The sequence below is a fragment of the Lissotriton vulgaris genome, chromosome 5, assembly GCF_964263255.1.
Source record: "Lissotriton vulgaris chromosome 5, aLisVul1.2, whole genome shotgun sequence".
Classification (NCBI taxonomy): Eukaryota; Metazoa; Chordata; class Amphibia; order Caudata; family Salamandridae; genus Lissotriton; species Lissotriton vulgaris.
Genome location: NC_141693.1, coordinates 1059048325 through 1059070555, shown reverse-complemented (window position 1 = coordinate 1059070555; position 22231 = coordinate 1059048325). Strand labels below are relative to the sequence as shown.

The following is a 22231-nucleotide window of genomic DNA, read 5'->3' as shown; positions in this document are numbered from 1 at the left end:
TGCATACTGATTTGGAAGTGACAAAGCTGAGTTGAACATAAATGCCCCTCAAGGAGCTGGGAGGGCAGTCAGGTCTCTGCAATTACAGTATCCACTAGAACTAGTGTTAAAGAAAGTAACTTACTTGTTCTTCTGATGGATACTTCTAATTTCAGATTCCTCATCTTAGAATAAATACAAAAGCAGTACATCCCCATGGTGGAGTGTCTAAGGCAACAAGATTCCCGCAGGACTGAATCTGAGAAATATCCTTCCAGTCAGGCCTGGCTGTCAAGGTAGTAATGCTTCCTACATGTGTGCACTCATGCTCACGTCACAGCCTGACGGAAATCAAGAAGAGGTACTTCATGTGCTAAGCAGCAACCTTGGCTCTGGAGGAATGAGCTCCCAGATCTTCCAGACTCTGCTTCTTGGCCAGTGCATAACAGATCTTAATGCATGAACTACCCACCTCAACATGGTCCTCTTCTGCACAACCTTCCCTTTCTTCAACCTGGACAACCCCACAAAAAAGCTGATCATTCACACATCACACAGTGTCCCCTGGTACGATCAATGTAAAAGTCTAAAGACTCTTGGGATCCAGCTGATGAAGCCTCTGCTCCTCTTGGAAGGGTGCGGAGGAGTGCAGATACTAGGGTAATGGACTGCCCAATGTGAAAGCGAGTCATGACTTTAAGGCAGAAGGTTGCCTGAGACCTCAGCACACATTTTTCTGGGGGAAAGATGGTGTAGGGCGGTTGCACCAAAAGTGCCTGATGTTCACTCGGGTAACAGGCTGAGGTGATAGAAATGAGGAAGGAAGTCTTTATTACAAGACGCAACAAGCAGATATGCAGCGGTTTTAACGGTGTACACTTTTGAAACGTCAAGATCAAGTTAAGGACCTATTAGGGCATTACAAACTGTTTGGCAGGAAACAAGTTTCAAATCTTCAAAAAATCTCATCACAATAGGGGATTAAAACAAGTGCAGTTGGTCCGGCAAACACAAAAATGGCTAAAAGGGCGGATGAATAGCTTTTAACAGTAACCACTGAAAAGCTTTGTGGGACCAAAGACAAAGAAAGTAATAAAACGTCTAATAGTTTGGCTTGTAAAGGGTTTGGACTTGCATACTCCACACCAGGCCACAAATATGTCTAAGTACCCAATGTAAAGGGACTGGGTAGAAGGGCACCTGACGGCAAGGATGACATTCACCACTACGGGTGGCAAATAACACGCACTTTACACCTGCCACTGAATCTCCATGCATTGGGGTGTAGACTGTACAGAGTCAGGTGAAGAACCCTGCTCTGCTGGTGCAACTGATGATCCTCCCGAATGAGATCAGAGAGCACATAATCGTGCCCAGAATTTCCAGCTATCACGCTCTCCTGGCCCAATCTTAAGCCACTAGGATGACTTGGGCCTAGTCATTTTTCTATCTTTTTTAGAACGTGTGATAGAGGCAGGAAAGGGAGTGTGTTCATGAGTCCAATGTTCGCTTCCAGACAGAATTCATTTATTACTGTGTCACTTCGCCGAAATTCCAACATGCAAAATGTTTGACACTGCACATGCAATGGTGAAGACAAGTTCTAGCAATGGTTCTACCCACTGCCAGAAGATTGCCTGTGTGACCTCAGAATGTAGACGCCATTCTTAATCTGCTAGATGCCGCCAGCTGAGCTCAATGGCCCTGGCATTTAAAGATCCCACCAGGTGGTTCACAATCAGAAAAGGCCCTAACGCTCCAGCCAACTCCAGAGATGTAGATTCTTCTACAACAGGACACTGGACCCCACCCCTCCCTGCTTGCAGTCCAAACTCCACCATGGTTGCTGCAGTACCACATGCCAGTAGTGTATTCTGTGAGAACCTGCACAAGCCCCACACTGAAAGCAGAAGGCCTTTAAACCGGGAAGAAGGTCTTCTGTGTCTAAAAGGCTGACATGGGGTGGAGTTTCTTCCTGAGGCCAGAGTCTTCCCCAGATGATTTACCCCAACCTAGCAGTGACCCATTTGTCACCAATGTCAGCTCTGGGCGAGGAACAGAGTGGGCCTGACACTGGTCCAATTGCTGCTGAGCAGCCACCACTGCAGATCGTGTGAAGTCTACTTTGAAAATATGGATAGTATCCAGTTGGTTTATTTAGTGTTGGGCCCACTGAAACTTCACATTAGATGTTAGATTGTCTTAGGCTCATTGCAACAGAGGCAATGTCTTGAACTGTACAGTATCCATGACAGCTCAAATAAAAGATAGCCTCCACAAAGGAGTCAGGTGCGACTTAACTTGTTGATCAAGAACCCAAATGGTGTCAGGAGGCTCGCTATGGAATGAAGGTGGTCTACAACTGACGGTGGCAAGCCCGCCTGCAACAGACAACCATCAAGATAGGGGAGAACTGGCATTGCCATACTCCAAAGATGGGCAGTAACCACCAACATCACTTTCATGGATACCTGAGGAGCACTGGGAAGGCCAAAAGGAAGCACAGCAGACAGAAAATACTCCTGGCCGACTCTGAACCACAATTAGCATTGTGAGACTGCAGGATGGGTTTATGAAAATACAAGTTCTGCAGGTCCAAGGACACCATCCAATCACACGGGTCCAAAGCAGACAGAATATGGGCCAGCGTGAACATTTTGAATTGGTCCTTCAGTACGAAGGCATAAAAAAGGTGAAGATCTAAGCTGGGCCGAGGGTCACATCCTTTTTCGACACAAGGAAATAGTGTGAATAGTGATCCTACCAAATTTCCAAATCCAATATCTCTCATGGTTCCCTTGATCCATTGAGTGTGTGGTGGCTCTACCTTTTTTGTAAAGTTCCAAAGCACAATAAACTTTTTCAACAAGCAAGAGCCATCAAAAGGGATATCCAGGACAGATGCATGTACGTCTTCAGAGAATCCTGTGAAGCACATCCATGCATGGTGGTAGAGCACCACAAAGGTTACAAATGCCCTTCCCAGACAATTAGTAGTTTAAAGGCCATTAAGAATGACATAGTTGGCTGCTACTTGAACATTCTGAATGGTTAGCGCCAGTAAGATCTTAAGGCCTTTCTTCTGAGACAGTTAGCATTATTTTGCTGGTCATGTTCCAGAGGGAATGCATATATCGACCCTATAAAAAAAGACTACATTGACTGGTCTCAATGCTAGACTAGTCGAAAAGAACATTGATTATTAGAATGCCTCACTCCTCTTAGATTCCCTTTTCAGGGGTGCAGTAGGGCTTAAATTTGGGTTTATATTGCTGGTTGAAGACTTAACAACCAGACCCTCTGCTGATGTCAAGTTATGTGGATCAGTTGCAGCTGAACATACATCAGCTGTTTCGCATTATTACACTGGCGAAGAGCGGAGAAGAGAGCATATCAACAACTTTAATCGTCAAACCTAGGATTTTGTTTTTCTATTCTTCCATCACTTTTGAACTATGTTCACAAGGAGGGTCGTCAGTTGGAGGTATGAAGTCTGGCCATCTGCCTAAACACTGGTGGGCAAGGACAGGGCTACGACCAGGTGCCCATTAAGAAGTTTGTGAGGGCATCAATTAAAGAGAGCAAGGGCTCAAATGGGGCTGGCCTAGTTTTTAAGATTTCCGTAAGGACATCTGTCTTAACCTCAATTGAGGGTAGTCTCCCGCTGCGCGTAGAAGGATCACTGCAAATGATGCACTCTCTTCCTTGGAGGTCGAAATGGGAACTTTAATATCGAATAAGGAGAATTATCTAGCCCACTGGCCTCTTGTAAGCCAAGAAACCTATTGCCATGAAATCATGAGGGAGAAAATTCTCCCCATTCCCAATGTTATCATCTCTGGGTGATGGCAAAATCGGATCTGCATCTGAGCCAAAAATATACTGGAGGGAGTTACAACTCTAATAGGAGCATAGGATTGGAATCAGGCCGTATGGTGACTGGTTTTGCCTTAGTATGTTTTGCATATTAAGGCCCTGTTGGATGTACATTAGGAGTTCAATATTTTCCACTGAATGGTTCTGGGTGGCTCATCATAGTGTGAAAACCTGCTGTGAACTATATGATAGCCTGCTAGCTGGTGTGAGGAAATTCCTCTTTTTTACATGATCATCGCCAAACCTTTGGCCTGATGCTGCTGATTTGCGACTCTGAATGTGCACTGGAATCTGCTAACCAAGCCCCAGAGACAGTGGTCTAACCCTTAAAAAAAATTATGGGACACCCAATTGGCAAAAGTTAATTTACTACAAAGTACCATCACTCATGGACTGAAGAACTTGAAATGCCACCACATGAGTGACTGAGTAAAACAGGACTCCCAGGCTGCCATGGCAGACTAACGAGAGTGTTTTTTAAACTGCTAACTCTACTTTGCCTTTACAATCCATGGCAAAGTCCAAACCTTCCATTTTAATGTTTATAGGACACCCCTAAGGCAGGCCTAAAGAGCCCTAAAGGCAGGGTATTGTGTTATGTAGATTTTATTGCGCACTAATTATCCAAGAGGGTATCCAGGCACTTGATGTCCTCCTTATATTAAAAAGAAGGACACATTTTTTTATGTTTTAAATGTACTGAAAGTAAAAATCGTGCATTGTTGTTATTAAAGTGTGAAGTCTACTAGCCTCACTGGCTATTATGAAGTTTTACGGTGACAACTCAGCAGTGCTAACTTCTGAATAGGACTACCAAAGTTGATACTTCAAGGTATCAAAAGAATAGTCTCATAAAACCTGACTGTAGGAAGCTGGCTCTTTATATAGTATACCAAAAGAGGTTTGCTGTGTAAAAGGTCCACGTATCTCTTATAAGTGGAAGGGGCTTGCTCTGGCAGTCCCCGGCTGCTCTATCTAGGGTTGTGTGGTCAAGCAGAATAAGGTTTATCAGAGAGGAGAGTTACACATTTGTTGCACACACAAAGCCAGTAAATGATGCACACCCTCAAAAAGGAGATCCACACCAATTTCTGAAAATAGCAGGCATTTTATATATATTTTGAATCCAAGAACTTCGTTATCAGCTAAGTACTTTTTAGTGACATACTTTTTACAGTTTTAGCACTGTTAACCAACAGTGCATTTTTACGCGTGATGCTTTCCTACGGGAAAAAGAACATTCACTGCATGCATGTACTTGCAAGGCGTTTCCCTGGGAAACCTTTCGGTGGTGAGGTGGTAGAGGGACAAGGACTAAAGTTCCATCAGCAGATCGGCTGTAACTGCACTGGTGAGTCCTGGTGCAGAGGTGCTGGACGGGTTGGTAGACTTGCACACTACACTGTAGAAAGGAAGAGGGCCCCCTGGAAATAGGCTACAAGGGGGGCCTGGGAGACAAATCCGGGAGCTTCCAACAGAAGACTCTGGTCGTGAGGGTCGTGGAAGCAGACTGTTTCTTCAGGCCTGGGCCAGGCAGCTCGGTACAGAGTGTTTGTGGTCAGCTGGCTCTCGTTCATCAAGACGCTCTCTGGTGTCGGGCAGGGCCAGCATAGGGAACAAAAAAAGGATAGCTGAGCCACTCTCTGTACTGGCATTTATTGTGCTGACATCACTCGGAGGATGGTCGTCGATGATGCCTTTGGAGCCCGGACTGGACTTTCAACAAGCGTTGGTCACAGCAAGGGTCCAGTGCCCTGGGTATTGGTGCAGGAAGGCTCATGGAGGTTCTGGCATCTTCAGGCTTGGCAGGAAGATGGATCTGATCCCCTTCTCCTGGGCAGCTACTGCTCAGTGGACCCAGTGGACAGCAGCTCATTTAAAAACCAGATGTCGCGGTCGGTACTTCAACTACAAAGGACATGCTGGCTGCTGGGAGAAGTGCTGGCAACATTTTGGGGCTTGTGGAGGATGCACAGATGCAGCACGAGTTGGGTCTTTGCAATTGTCGAGTCTCTGTGCGAAAGGCAGAGTTTGCCAGTCTTCAGTTCTTGCAGGGTCAGCGCTTTAGTGTCCTCTTCTTTTCAATCAGTTGAATCAGATGTTCTGGATTCATGGAGTTCCCTAAATACTAAATTTAGGGGTGTTATGAGAGTGGAGAGTAGTAGCCAATGGGCTACCTACCCTCAGGTTCACAACGCCCACTATATGCCCACTTCCTGTGGAAAGTGGGCATAACCCTGTCTGGGTTTCCTAAAATCTTTTACTACCAAGATAGCCGAATTTTCCTAGAGTGGGGCACATCAGGCAGCTCACATTATGTGTATGACTGTCCTCAGTGTGCTCCACGCCTACTTTGCATAGTTATTTCCCACCTGTCCGTGTGCCAATTGGCCTCAGGGCAGGGGTGGCATTCTCTCATGTCTAGGGGATGCTGGGCTTGTATATCAAAGGCGGCATTGCTTTGATATGCCAATTGTTAGCCATCCTGTTTGGATAAGGTGTAAACCACCTCCTGCAAGAGCAGGCATTGTTTTTGACCTCTGCCAGTAGGACTCCCACCCTTTAGGGCGTCAGAAACAAGTTTGTGGTGGCAGGCTGGACTGGACCAGCCAGCACACTAGTGGACCAGTGAATGGGTGACTGTATGAATCAATCCATCACTGGAATCAGTGTGGGTTTATTTATATGAGGTGTTGGATACCAAACATCTTTGGTTTCAGTGAAGCCATCATGTAGCTGAGAACTTGTTATCACCAGTGCCCAGTACATATACTCAAGATGGCTTCCCTGTTTAGTAATGTCCAAGAATCGACCTGGACATCACAGAGGCAGGTCTGCTTATGCAGATACGTCCCCACATGTAAAATAATGCACCCTGCCTTAGGGCTGTAAGGTATCCTGGAGGGGTGACTTACATATATTGCATGCAGTGTCTGTAGGCATGGCACACAAGGTGTGCTATGTTGTTTCTTCACTTTTGTCTGCACTATGTCACGCAGCCTGCAATGGCAGTTTACATGCGTTTGGTGCAGGGTGGCACAATACATGCTGCAGCCCTTGGGGACAATCTTTAGCATCCATGCCCTAGGTACCAGGGGTACAGTTTACTAGGGATGTACAGGGGTGCTAAAGCTTTTACCAAGTGGAGGAATAATTGTACAGTTTTAGGGAAAGAGATCTGGAACTGGGTACCTGGATAGCAGGAACCTGGTGCACTTCTGTCACAATTGCATCATTTACCAGGCAAAAAGTGTGGGTGACCAGGGAAAAAAGGGGCACTTTCATACACTGACATGTTGCACAAGTCCTAATTAAGGTAAATATTTTTTAAAAGACAACTTTAGTTAGTTACACACGGGTGCCAGAACAGAAAGAGTGACCCAAAAATCAGTAGTCTGACTTCCTGTTTTCAGTAATGTCTTGGTTTAGTAATCTTCCCTGGGGGTTGACCGAGCTCTGGCTCAAATACCACAGCTAGCCACATCACCTTAATGGGTCCATTTGCAAGGAAAAATGTTGATATTGCCACAATACGTTTTGAGGCCTTTCACGATGATAGCTACATATGTGGGGTACAGCTTTTATCAGAAGAAACACGTGAAAACAGAATAGTGGAAAAGTTGCTATTATCAATTACATTTCTCTCCATTCTTCGCTTCTAACCGTCAGCCAGGATGCAAGACAGGACATATTTTGCTAAATGAACTCGGAATCACATGACAGAATGGGCAACCCCAAAATCAGAGTTCAACAAATAAACACAGCGATTCTGCCACATTTAAAAAATGCAGTGCATAGATTTCCTTTATACCCATTTTACTTTCATTATATAGTACAATATGAATTGCTGAATAGTACGTACTAAATATCATAGTAAGCTGCAGTTCAGTTATTGGCTGTGGGTATCGCATGTTTTGGACAATCAATAAATACTAGATATCCCTATGACCAAAAGGATCTAACAGACATAACGGAATATTACTTTTGTATATCAGCCAACAGGGCAAAAAATTCCAGATGAAAACGTCACCATTTTCTTTTTTCTCCTTTTTTAACAGAAATGTTCATATGAACGATTGGACTGTTTGGGAACCCATATTCAATCTAAACAAATGACTCCTTAATGAATTTCAAATGTCTACTTTTTATAAATGTACTAGTTTCAGGTTCACCCATGGATTTCACACCTGTTTGCACGACAAACTAAGTAGAAATCACAAAAACAAATAGGAAAATTTGACTACCACTTATAAAAATGTAAAAACTGTGGTTAAAAAATTAGATTCTGAGCGTTCCTGAAAGCTGGCACATCAAACCTTTAGTTGATGCCATTAAAAAACATAAAATAAATAAAAGGTACACATTCTATATTTTGAAATTTTCTCTGTTTCCTCCAGGGAATGCCACATATCCTGGGTACCTTCGAGATCCCCCAGCATGTGGGTGAAAAATAATGGAAATTTAGCTGGATACCTTGTGTAAAAAAAAGTTATGAAGGCTTAAGTGTAAAGTGCTCCAAACACCAAAAATGGGCTCAGTGGGAAAAGCATCAGCAGATAAATGGTTGAAGGCATCTACAATGTTTTCGCCTTTTTTTATAAACCGTGCCAACCACATTGATTTCAGATTATTCACAGGAAAAAGGATTGCAATTTACAAATCAATATAGCATTCATCCTGGAGTGTCCTCCAAAATGATCACTTTCAAATGTGGACTCACCCTCGGATTAATGGAAAGTAACATTAAATCAATCCTCCCTCGAATTTCCGGGGTGACCTCCACATCCAAGCATTTCCGTATGAGGTTATACTGACGGATTACAAAAAAAAAAGATAGAAGTATATTACACATTAGGTAGAAAGAAGTTCAGGTCCAACTAATTCCGATTTATAGACAATCTTTCAAATAACTGATGTATCCTGCACATTATTGTAGACTATGAAAAAACACCAACAAATCTATGAAAGTAGTGAAAGAAATACAGGATTTTAAAGTCCTTTGAAGCTCTTGCGCACGCTTTGATGGTCAACAACAATCATACTTAAGAACTGGTTAACTCAACGAAAATCAATTTGAAAGAGTTAGAGCACTTCTGAATAAACTGACTGTTAGACACTGGTCATCACACTGACTGAGCTGAGCAGAGAGAAACTCAATGATGAACATGAAGAAAGGGAAACGGGTCCCATTCTCTTAACTACTGCACAATTAATTTTGAACTGTTAACAAAGAAAATCTTTTGGGGTTTTATTGACAATTTTTATTGTTTTCTATTTTTCACCAAACTTGACATCGAACAAACAGTTGAAATACAATGAACGACACAGACAAGATGAATATATATCCCCCGTCCAATCCACCTTGCAGTCAGAGTCTGTTGTTATTACTGCTCAACTAAGATATGCAGAGGAGGACAGTTCACACCAGGTCTTTCCCCTGTAAGTAGTCAATCAAGGACTGCCCTTGAGCATCATATTTTTTACAGTAAGATCGGAGATCATGAGTTTGACTTTCCATTGACGTCAAAGTCTATAATCAACAGGCCACAGCGTGCAGTTGTGTGTGTGTGTGTGTGTGTGGTGGGGGGGGGGGGGGGGGGGGGGGGGGTTCTGCGAGCTCTTTTTTGCAATATTTGGTTATCTCTAGCTTTGCCTCTAGATGAATATGTGTCATTACAGTCCACTGAGCTCCTTTCAAAAAGTTCCAATTTTATAGTCTTATCCCCCAAATGATAACTGCAGTGTCCATAGGGATGAGTAGCCCCACTACATTTTTATATGGCTAAGAATCTCTTTCCAAAACGTAGACAGTACCGGGCAGGACCACCAAACATGGAGATTTAATTCCTCTGTGGGATAACCTCTCCGGTACTTCCCAGCAGTGTTAGGATTGATGCGCTTTAATTTCTGAGAAGTCAGATACCAATCATAAATTAGTTTGTAGCAAGTGTCTGTACCTTGTATGCTCCACATCACCAGATCTTTCCATGTTATGTTATTTTAATTTGATAATCGTGTATGAATCATCCCAGCGTTGCATCTCTGAGATGAACGTGACATAACCTGGACAACTCAACTTCAGCCACCCACTGACTCATACAAGCAATCCCACAACCACTCACTCATCCATACAGCCATTAACTCACTATAGGAAAGTGCCACTTTTTGACATGGTCACCCCCACTTTTGCCTGTAAACTGATGTTATTTCTACTGGAAGTGCGCTGGGCTCCTACTAACCAGGTCTCCAGTGCCAGAGCACTTTCGCAAAACTGCACAATTGTTTACCCAATTGACAAAACCTTTAGCACCCTCTGTCATTGCAGGCTGTGGGTCTCAGTGCAGACAAAAGTGAAAACACAACATGTCACACAGCCCTGTGCACCATGTCCCCTAACACTGAATGTAATATTTCTAAATCACCCCTACAGAAGGCCTGAAAGCCTTAAGGCAGGGAGCTGAAAATGACATGCTAAGTTTAAGAAAGTGACTCGGTATATACTGGATCAAAGTAAGGTACAGTGTGTACAGAGTCCACTGTCCCCAGAAGTTTGGCAGAGGCTAAAGTTAGATATAACCTTACACTCGAAAGTGGCAGCTTAGTCGTGGAGTAAGGCAGCATCAGAGGACAGTGTAAAGCATTTGTTGTACACACTCAGTCTGCAAATGGTCTCACACACTCAAGAACTGAACTCTAGGCCAATTGTTTTGTATCAAAATATATAGTTTTATTTTAGAATCAAGAAGGTATCAAAATATACATTCTCAGAATGAATTACTTTAGTTTAAATACTTTTCAAATAGGCAATAGACTTAAGTACAGTAGTTACAGTTGTTGCAATGGGCAACACAATTTCAAACACAATGCAACATTGAGCTCAATGGGAATTTCCAGTTAAATGCATTTAGTTACTTTATGGATTGCTTTTCTAACCACAAGGCTGGATCCTAGATTCAGTCCTGGGACATCTCCTGTAAACAGTTGAGTAAAAGCGTTTTGGTTACAGTAGTGATTTTTAAGGAATATTATTGTATTTTAAAAGTTGACACAAAAACTTTTTCACATACAATCACCAATGTTATCCTAAGGGAGGAAATTCACTTAGCAGGTAAGTAGTGTTATTGTTACTTTTTCTTACTCAATGTTGAATCCTGGATCCAGCACTGGTGCATCTCCCGTAAACAATTGAAAGAATGCGTTTAAGTCATACAGGAGATTTTTAAGGAATATTTGAGGTTTGTGAAAATCGACACTTAGAAACTTTTCTGGTGAAAACCAGACAATGGATTCCTATGGAAGGAAATACAAGTTACTGGTAAGTACGGTTAAAATGACTTTTCAGGGTCAGTGCTGGACTAAAAGATGCAGCAGTGGGTTCTCTCCTGATAACAGGTGAGTAAATCGGAATTCGTAGTTCGGCTGATTTTAGATGAATATTTTAAAGTTCCAAAAATCCACACTTATAAGAATTTGGGGCGCCGGTGCAGGGGTGTCTTTTGACGTGGGAAATCTTACCTTCTGCTGGTCGTGGTTGGAAGGGTTCCTTGTTGTGAGGCTGCAAGTGTCATCTGGCTCGTCGAGGAGGGTCCTTGGGCACTGGATTCCAGGTAACAATCGCCAGGGGGACGTCCTCAGGGTCTTTGTCCACTCGGGCATAGGCCGGGCTCGGCGGGTGCAGATTGTGCAGGATTCGCGGTTCCTGGCTGGCACCAGGGGTATTGCTATTTGAGCAGAACCACTGCTTATGGGAGTCCCAGTCTTTAAGTTGTTCAAGGCAGGCAGGTACTCCGGGGTTTTGAAGGGTGCTGCCCGCAGGAGACACCGGGATTTAGCAGGAGCAGGTTCAAGGATCAACAGACCTGTAGGGCTGGGGCTAAGTCAGTCGCTGTCGTCCTCTTGTTAGAAGCTGCACAGCAGGTCTTCTTGATCTTCCTTCTTGTTTTCAAATCGGGATCTAAAGAAGGAAGGTACAGGGTGCCCCTAAATACTAAATTTAGGGGCGTTACCGGTAGGGCAAGGGCACCTCGCCTCTCCCACCTGAGGGGTGCCATTTCGACTCTTTGTTTAGTTCTGTACCCGGACACTCAGCCTGCAAAGGCAGTGTGTGTGTGTCAGAGTACAGGGCCCATAAGGGTGGTACCATAAGTGCTACAGCCCTTAGGAGTCTTCTCTGGTTACAATGCCCTGGGTACCTAGGGTACCATTTACCAGGGACTGACATATGGCCAGAGACACCAATTGGGTTTTAGTTTCAACACAGTTTTAGGGAAGGAACACGGGCCCTGGGCACCTGATTGGCAGGAGTCCAGGGCATACTCAGTCAAAGCACATCAGCAATTTAGCAAAAAGTGGGGGGCATACCATGCAAGAAAGATGGCACTTTCCCACACTAGGGTATGCCTGCATGCACAGATATGTACCTGTGCTGGTCAGTCCTATTACAGCCAGTGCAAGTAGACAGTGATGCCATTTCAAAGCATGTGCTGGACACTTCTGAAAACAAGTTTCCCAGATACATGTTGCTTTCACTGAAAAGAGGGATATTTGGTATCAAACATCTCATATTGATAAACCCACACTGATGCCAGTGATAAATTTACCAACACATGCACCCAGAGGCACTGAAAACTTACCAGCCTCTGGTGTGCTCGGACTGGTTTGTGCACACCTGCCACCCGATACGCTGTTCTGACCCCCTAGGATGAGAGCCTCTGCTCTCTGGGGGCAAAGGACAAAAGCCTGTCCAATAAGAGGGTGTAACACTTCCTTCAACAGGATGACCTGCTGATTAGCCTTCCTAGGCTAACAAGCTTTAAAGAGCTGCCGCCTTTGGAATGTGAATCTGGCTCCCCTCACAGGAAAGGAAGCGACCCCCTTCGTCCAGGACCCCCTTGGCACCTGGACAGGCAGGAAAGGAGCTAGTCAGGTAGGATTGCCACCTCCAGCCTAGTACCAATCCTAAGTTGGTCTACACTGAGGTGATACGATTTTTCAGAGGCAGCCATCTTTGTGATGGCATACTTAGGAATTTTGGGACAGGGTTATGCCCACTTCCCACAGGAAGTGGTCATATAGGGGGCGCAGTAACCCCAGGGTCAGTAGCACATTGCTACCTCCCTACACCCCCTAAGACCCCTAAAAGCAATAATTAGGGGGGTGCCTGGCATCAAAGAAGCCGATCTTGATGACCTAAGAGAGAGGACACCAAAGAACTCGGAAGCAAAGACTCTGAGGCCTCCGGAACCGCCAAAACCAGACACCTGAACCCACCACTGCACCCATCACTCCCGCCCGAGTTGAAGAGGGCCAATGGTGTAAACAAGGTCCCCCAGCCCTCCAGTGCTCGAGTCCATTTTGGTTTTGCGCCTCGTGGACCCACAGATGTTGCTTGCATGCACTGCCCCTCTACCTCGATTGCGACAGGTAAGAAAACCTGATGCCTAAAGCTACCTCTGCTCCGGTCACCCCCGGGAAGTGGAGAAGGGAACCAAAGGTGTCTCTATGTCACATAGTATTGTGAGACCTGAGCCCCATTGTTGGTTCAGCCCTACTGGCAGCCTAGGCAGAACCTGTAGAGTCTTTTTGCAGAGACTGACCTCAATAGAATACCATTGGGCTCCCAAGCAGTTTTGCACCCTGCAACTGGCCACCATCAGTGGTGTACTGTTTGTGCTGCCTTGGACCTTACGCACAACTTACTTGAACTCATGGAGATTGGCGCTGTAAGTGGCTGTACTATACCTGTTTGCAGAACTTGTTCTTCCTTCCATAGGATAACATTGCATAACTCAAAAATTGCACTAAATGTCCACTTTTTCAACTGAAAAGAATTTAAATATAAAAGCGTACTAACCTGGATGATTTCTTTTCTGATGCCTAAACATATATAAAGATACATGCTATTTTGAATAAATTGGTGTGGATCTCCTGCTCGCGTCACGGGTGTCATTTACTAAACATTGTGTGTATTTGCAGATGTCTTGCACTCATCTCGGTTAAGCCTAAGGCTGCACAATCACACTATCCATACCCCTAATAGAGCACCTTGGGATTGCTAGAGCAAACTCCTATCCACTTATAAGGGAACCCCTGGACTCTTCACACAGTATATCAGATTACTGATACATCTCAAAGTGTTAGCTTCTTACATTGGTGGTGCAGCGGAGGGATACTCCATCACTATCCCTTCAGACAGTATTTTACCTGGGAGCCCTCCTAGTGGTGTCCCAGAAGAGATAAGACATTGAAGATGCAGATCTTCAGAAAATAGCAAAGAGTGTAGCATTTGAGGCGAAACTCATGGCTATAGAAAAGGAAATAATTGAGATAGGCCCAGGACCTCTCTCTGGTGGCAGCAAAATTATAAATAGGGATGAAGCTTTTGAACCTAAAGAACGAGTTAATTACCTTCAGTAACAATGTAACTGGTAGAAACACGGTCTAGCCGCAGATTCCTTAACTTAGAATATCCCCCAGGCGCCATTATGGATCCAGAGATTCTTCAGCAGTACCTCTGCGCGCTGGGGTAAATTGTAAATTGATACTTGTATAGCGCACTACTCACCCGCAAGGGTCTCAAGGCGCTTGTACGAATACCGCTGTGGAACCCATCCTGGCTTTCCCTGTGAGGCGTCCACTCCTGGGCACCCCCAAGGTGGAGGCCAGGCATCCTTAGCGTTGTGGGGGCCGTTGTGGAGATTAAGCAAGCTATTGCCCAGAGTTGCAGAGTGGGACTCTATGATTGGAATAGGCACCGAGGCGAGAATTATCAGGTCCGTGGAATTTCTGAGCCCAAGACCCGCCGAGGCGGGGAATTGAACCCTGGTCCCGGGCCAGAACTCTGCAGCAGGGTCTGCCGCTCTAACCATTGAGCCACACTTCTCCATCCATTGAGCATGCCTCCGCCCTGACATCATCCACGGATATGACATCAGTGGAGCCAAATAAGTCCCTACCGGTGCGTTGAGTGTGTGGGAACAGTGTGCCAAAAAAGATTAAACATCGTTGCAGCAACCCTGACAATAAAATAAAGTGATGAGAAAACATGATGCATGTGAAAGAAAAACACTTTATACTGTAAGGGACTGAGGGGAGAGAGCAGAGCACTCACCTCTAGAAAGTCCCCGCACAAGCGAAGAACCTTACCCTCCCATGAGGCAAAACAGCGATGGAAACTGATACAATGGTAAAAGACAAGCAGTCTGCAATCACATGAATGCCACGGAAATGGACAAGAAGACTGTAAGATGACTGTCATGGCAATTGACAACATTTTCTGGGACAACAGAGAATGAGCAACCATACATACTACAAAGAGACATGATAAATTGACTCATAGCCTCATCAAATAGATCCCAAACCAATGGAGAAAGGTATCCGGGGGGAGGTGGGGAGGGAAAAAGGACATCACAAATCTCCATACCGGAAGAACCAGGTGGCAAGAACGTAAATGGATAAAAGGGCCCATCACCCAAAGCAAGAATGGGTGGAGGAGAAACAAGTAAAACAGAACAAGACATCCTGATCTAGGATTTTCTCAGTGAATACTTATTACCTACTGGCGGACGCCAGTAGGTTAGTTATAGCTAAGACCTAGCTTCCATAAGAAAAGTGTTTTTTGACTTGCCTATCTTTGGCAACGTTTGACAAATCTACACCAAATTTTCCCAAAAAGTGTAAAGCTGAGTTTTGTTGTGCATGGAAAGTTTCAAGGTGATCCGTCAAGCTGGGGTCAAGATAAACGGGGACACTTAATTTGGCAGAAAGATAGCTTTTAGTCTAGAAAGAGTGCTTATTTCTTTCCCCCCAACAAACTTCATTGCATTTTATCATAATAAACAGTCATAATTACAGGAGTAACCTGGCAACTGATGCACTCCCATGCTATTGTAAAGGATGTAACCTGGTTCTGGGGCACGCTAGACGGTCCCAGGGCAATGTGTTGCAGTGAGGGGGGGGGGGAGAATAAGCAGGCTGGCAAGCTTAAAGCATGCCTGAACAACTGTAGATATCTGCCTAAACATGCAGAAGATATTTGGCCATTACTGTCCGACAACAAATGGGATGTAATGTTTTTGACAGAAACTTGGCTAAAAGATGAAGCCTTTTCGGCAGTAGCCCTGGCTATTCCCCCAGGTTTTAATAAATGACTCCTGGGAGATCTCCACTTAAGCGCTGCGCAATATGGGCTTGATAGAAGGTTTGAACTTCTGTATTAAGATCAGCCCCACGATCTCCTTTGCGGGAATCTTGTTATACAGACCTCCAGGCTGTCCACCTGGCATAATCCCTGATCTCTGCAACTTTGTTGCCCAGAAATCACTGCAGTATTCCAAGGTGATTTCAACTTGCACTTTAATGACCCGGGATGCACGTATAGATCTCAGCTCTCCTTTTCTCTCAATGGAGCAAACCTGAGTCAGCATGTAAAACTCCCCAGCCACAGGGCAGGTCATACCTTAGATCTCCTGTTTTCTAATATTCCGACCCTGGTAGCTGAGACCCCATATCAACTGGTCTGGACAGACCACTGCCTGATCCCGTTTTCTTTCAGTCTGGAAAAATCTTACCAAGGCGAGGGAACTCAATCTGCCAAAAAGGAATTGGAAAAATGCAAAAACAACAGGTGATGGACAGAATGCAGAACAATGTCATACATTCACCCCAGTACAGAGATCTGGGCCTAAATCCATCTTTTTTTGCTCACTATGCCATTCTAATTTGAGCCCAGTCATATGCAAATCAGTCTTGACCCTGTGCGCCCCATTGGAACAGTCCAGCCCGAACTGCCACGCCAGGTCCTCCCTGAACTGGAAACAAGCATCCAAGGACCGGTTTCGGCTTTCAGCCCTCATCAGCCTGGATAGCATGATTCCAGTGGCATGGAGAGCACGGAACTCACGTCTGAGCATACCCGTCCCACTCGGGTGACAAATGCAAAAACAACAGGTGTGGACTAAAGAACGGTGATGGATTAAACCCAGATCTGTTGACTGGGTGTGAGTGTTTGATTGGTTCAGATGCTCCGTCCATCAGCACCCCCTTTTGTACCGCTTTGTTGGCCATAAGTTGGCAGGGTATGCTCAGACGAGAGTCCCTTGCTCACTTTGCCACTGGATTCAAGCAAGCCTGGCTGAATACGGCTGAAATGCCTGAAACCGGTCCTAGGAAGCTTGTTTCCGGTCCAGGGAAGGTATGGCTTGGCAGTTCGGGCTGGGCTGTTCCCATGAGGCACCGGTCAGACTGATTTGCATATGGCCATGTCTGAACTGGGGTGGCAGAGTGGGCTAAAGAACGGTGATGGATTAAACCCAGATCTGTTGACTGGGTGTGAGTGTTTGATTGGTTCAGATGCTCCGTCCATCACCACCCCCTTTTGTACCGCTTTGTTAGCCATAAGTTGGCAGGGTATGCTCAGACGTGAGTCCCTTGCTCACTTTGCCACTGGATTCAAGCAAGCCTGGCTGAAGACCGCTGAAATGCCTGAAACCGGTCCTAGGAAGCTTGTTTCTGGTCCAGGGAAGGCATGGCTTGGCAGTACGGACTGGACTGTTCCCATGAGGCACAGGGTCAGGCTGATTTGCATATGGCCATGTCTGAACTGGGGTGGCAGAGTGGGATAAAGAACGGTGATGGATTAAACCCAGACGCCGTTGGTGTTGTGATTGTCGGGATGACGTTGCAGTAGCTACTTAGACGCTGCCATCAGTTCTGTACATGGCTTTCCTCCCCAGAAACGCAGAGCCATGATGCAAGACACTGACCACTGGTGCACAAAACTAGGGCCCTAAAGGGATATCTTTATTTTTTTTTAATTTGCATTTCATCATATATCAACATAAACCTCACATCATGTTCGAACCACATTTTCTCCCACTCCACCCTCCACCCCCCCAGCAGTACATCATCATGAGTAACCTGTTTGTGTCGTTCCATCCTCTCGTGTACCATATTGTGATAGCCTGGTGTGCCCCACTCCACCCATATCCAGTGGCTCCCTTCCCGAGTTCTTACCCCTCTTAACTTCCTGTCGACCCTAGTTGTAGGAAGGTGGATATCTGACTATGGTTGCCCCCAACTTTTTGCCTAGTGTTTTGCTGGTTTTCGACCTAGTTGGCCTGGGATCCTGCTATCCAGGACCCCAGGCTTCCTGCTCTTTCTGTTAAAATGGACTCCATGTACCTTAGGTACATATCTAATTGGTATTGGGTCACTCTTGTAAGTCCTTGTACAGTGTACCATAGGTACCCAGGGCATAGGTGCACCCAAGGCCTACCAGGGGCTGCATCATGTATTATGCCACCCCTGGCTGGCCATCGAAAACTGACACAACTGGCTGGTAACACAGCTGGGGCAAGGTGGTGTAATCACCCTTTGCTTTAGATATAGTATACCTATATCTAACCCTAAAATGGACACATATACTCCTATAAGTCACTCCTATGGCAGGCCTTAACAATCCTGGAGGCAGAGTGCTTGGAATTATGTGAGATGGTGCTCTAGCATGAGCTGAGCCTGTCTGCAGCTATCGGAACCAAGTCCTTTAGCTGTTTCCATGATAACGCTATAATATATACTCTTAAGTGCATTATAATCCTCGCGGTTATTGCTAACTTTGGCATAGCATTATCAAACATGTCAAGTAAGGTGGCATACGAACTGGAATACTACCCCCTCGCCAGTTCTGGTGACGGGGGTAGCATTCCACCCTTTTAGAGGGACACGACATGTATGTAACTGTGAACCCCGATTAAAGTTAACTCGCGCCTCAGCATCACAAAATGGATGCTGCCACCACAAACACGAGTCTGACCTTCTGCTGCTGGGAGTCCTTCCAGCGATGGAGGCTTAGACAAAGGGTTTCCTGCCTTGGGAGGTGCTAGCACCACCCCATGCAGGATTTTGTGTATTGAGATAGGACAGGCTGAAAGGAATGAGACATGCCTGGGGCACACAAGGTGTCCCTGTGCATACCCCGGTTCAAACAAGTTGCTGGGGCACTCCTGCCCCAGCTCTGGCGCAAAACCGGACAAAGGATAGGGGTGTAACCACCCCCCTTCCTGGTCCCACTCATAGGAGGGACCCAGTCACAGTACAGCCCCCTTTAGGAGAATAAAGGTAAGAGCTGGTCCCATTCCAAATTAGATTATCCTGAATTGAATCTACAAGAAGAAACTCTGGACTTCGACGTTCTGCTCCACAGAAGACTGAAGAAAATCTCCCTTGTGGCCAAGGAGTGACCACCCTGCACAAGCAGGCACCATCAAGCGTCCTAGCGGTTCACTTTGTGGTCCTTCCTGCCTGGAACCAGACTTCAGAGCCCGACGAGATCCGAACTTCCAGACCTCTCCGACCTCTACCTACATCTGCAGCACAGCTGAGATCCATGGGTGCGACGAGACACGTGGGACCGGCCATCTTGGAGAAACTGCACTTCGCTTCCAGCAAGACTTCAGAGGCATCCTCGAGAAAGTGCTTTGGGGATTGAGAAGCCCCAGCCCCGAGCAGCTCCTGCACAGAAGATCAGCCCTCCAGCATCCACGAGATCTGCGTGGGGCCCTTTTGCTTGATTGCTGCTCGACGCGTTGTCTGGTCACTTGCCGGCTGGCTAGTGGCCTCCTAGACGACGATCCACGAAATCCACATCGCTGGTCTGGTTGCTCCAGACTGGCCCTTGCTTACCTGCAAAGGAGAAGCACCCCGGACCCTCTTGGTCCGCACCAGACGCCTTTTCCACTCACCGCGTGGGTTGCTTTTGCCAAGGCCTGTTGAAGCCGAATCCGGAACCAACACCGCCGACAGCGAGAGCCTGCGTGGGACAGCTCGTGCCTCCATCCTGGTCGTCGAAGACACCTCCTGCTCCACGTGGCTGCAGAGTCAAGCGTCCACTCTTCACCTGATCGCGACAACAGCATCTGGTTCCTTCCTGGTTCCACTCCGGTCACTGGCTAGTGACTTTGAACATTGTCCCCTCTGCTTTCAGGTCTTCATCTTCCTCAATCCACCCTTGGATCGCTCCGGACATCATCCTCCTGGTCGCCTGCAGCATCTTTATTCAAGGCTCCATAGACTTCGACGCGGATACCCGACACACTTTCACACCTATGCACACGCAGCCCGTGGGTAAGGTAACGAGAGCATTTCGGTGCTCAAGGGTAGATTGACTCTCCTAGTGTCAAGGTATCCAGTCATTTTTGTCCTAACTAGTCGGAACTGTCTTTTACTTACCTTTTCATAACTTGCAGTGTCCATTGACTTTGTCCCGCATCTCGCGTGTGAGTTCACACTCTGCACACGCGTCCCGTGGGCCTCCTGCTCCTTACCTAAGGTTAGGGTAGTGTAGTCCCAGCGATCCTACAGCCTCTGGACATCTTCATTTCCTCTATCAATTTCCTTATACCATTTACTTAGTATATGGTTTGTCGTGCCCCTAGGGCACCATTGTAATTTGTGCAACTTAACGTATTTTTCCTAAGAGTCTTGTCATGTGCTTAGCCCTCTGATCTCATAAAGAGTTCAGAGGTGTTTTGTTAGTAATAAATATATTGTTTATATTCATAACAACCTGTGTGGTGTCCTTTCATCTGGTATTCAAGGGGTTATATGTGGTAAAACAGCTGGCTTCACATGCCAAAAGAGTTTAGCCTAAGACTGCTTTGTCCATGCTAACATTAGGATAGCTGGTCTATAAGGTTGACTTACAACCAATCACCATAAGGGTTGTTTGGACTGATACAAGGTGATCACTAGAACTAGTGAGCATCATATATCAGGCCAACTTCTCACACTAGTCACAGCCCCCATCCAACCCATGGTACCTTCTCCATTTACCCCAAACTTTACGAAACTTCCTTGGGCAACCTCGCGCTTTATATGCGACCCTTTCCACCGCCATAAGAAGATCCAGACCTCTCCTCCATTCTTCCGGCTCAGGTGACTCAGCCGCTCCGCAGTACTTAGCTATATCTCTTTTTGCCACTACTAGGGCCAACACCAAGAAAATCAGTAAAGGGCGGGTCAAATCCACGTCATTCGTCATACCCAGGAGGGCTATCTTAGGTTCCACCTGGGGAGGAGATTCCAGAACGTCGCTCAGCTTAGCGAACACTGCCTTCCAATAAGTCAGAATTACCGGGCATAACCAGATGATGTGATAGAAATTCCCCCCTACGGCCCGACATCTGAGGCATCTCGTGTCGTCCGTCCTGCCCATCTTATGTAACCTTTCTCTGTCATAGTATGTTCGGTGGAGCACGTTAAATTGGATTAATCTCAGTCTGGATTTTATGGCCACCTCCCGAGGGTGCATTAGGACCGTACCCCAGTCTACATCGTCCATATATCCTACGTCTCCTTCCCATTGTTCCATAAGTTTGTCCAGGCCATCTGTCATGTTGGTCAGTAGCGTTTTATATGTGAATGAGATTGCCTTTTCTTGTATCCGCTCCTGTAACAGCCTGCCCTCCAGTGGTGCATATTCTGGGAGTGTGTCCGCGGGTATCCGCTCGGCTCTCCACGCATGTCGTAATTGCATATATTTAAAGAGCTGCGTATGGTGCAGACCAAATCCCGCCCTCAGGGCCGCAAATGTCTTCAGCTCCCCCTTCGCCACAATGTCTCCCAGAGTCGAGATCACTATGTAATCCGACCTCCGGAAGCCCCGCAGTTTGTTCAGGTCTGTCAGCCACGCACAGTGCCATATCGGCGTTTGACGAGTGGCCTTTTCCCCCATCCAATACGCTTAGTTGCCTTGTCCCACAACCCTAGTGTGAGCGTTGTGCCGGAGAGCGGTTTCCTGTCTCTCCTCCCACGGTATAAATAGTTCATCATCTTCTGCGTGGGCAAACAAGATCTCTCGAGGGCATATGTCGGATGGTCCGCCTGAGCATGAAGCCAATCGTTAATTGGAGCCATTTCTTCTGCCCAGTAGTACGCCTCCAGATCCGGTAATGATATCCCCCACTGTTCTGATGGCGCTGTAACGTTTTCAGCGCCACCCTTGGCTGTTTGTCCAGCCACAGGTAGGACCGAAGTTCCGCGTAATTCCTGTTGAATACCTTTCTAGGTAAGGGGTAGTATTCATTTTGCATCGCGTATAAAAATCTAGGTAGCGTGATCATTTTGAACAGCGCCGCTCTCCCTAATAAGGTGAGGGGCAGTTGTCTCCATTGGGCGGCGTAGTCATTGAAATTCCGAATTATTCTAGCTATGTTAAGCTCAAACGATAGTTTCCGGTCTAAGGTAATATAGATTCTGAGGTATGTAAACCCCTCTGCGGTCGTCAGCAGTTGTCTTGGTAACGTCGACCATTGCTCTCGACCCTGAGGGTCATAGATGACCGACTTGTGCCAATTTATCTGATATCCCGCATACTGTC

The 22231-nt window shown here is 46.1% G+C and overlaps 1 protein-coding gene across 4 annotated transcripts in view; it reads right to left on the bottom strand.

Annotated features, from left to right (window-relative positions):
* The window catches only part of PDCD11 (programmed cell death 11), a 640465-nt gene that overhangs the window by 200890 nt on the left and 417344 nt on the right, over positions 1 to 22231 (bottom strand). For all 4 annotated transcript variants that reach the window (XM_086922722.1, XM_086922723.1, XM_086922724.1 and 1 more), the window contains exon 23: positions 8576 to 8665. In XM_086922722.1, coding sequence (XP_086778848.1) covers positions 8576 to 8665 — 90 coding nt within the window. The remainder of the gene's footprint in view (positions 1 to 8575; positions 8666 to 22231) is intronic.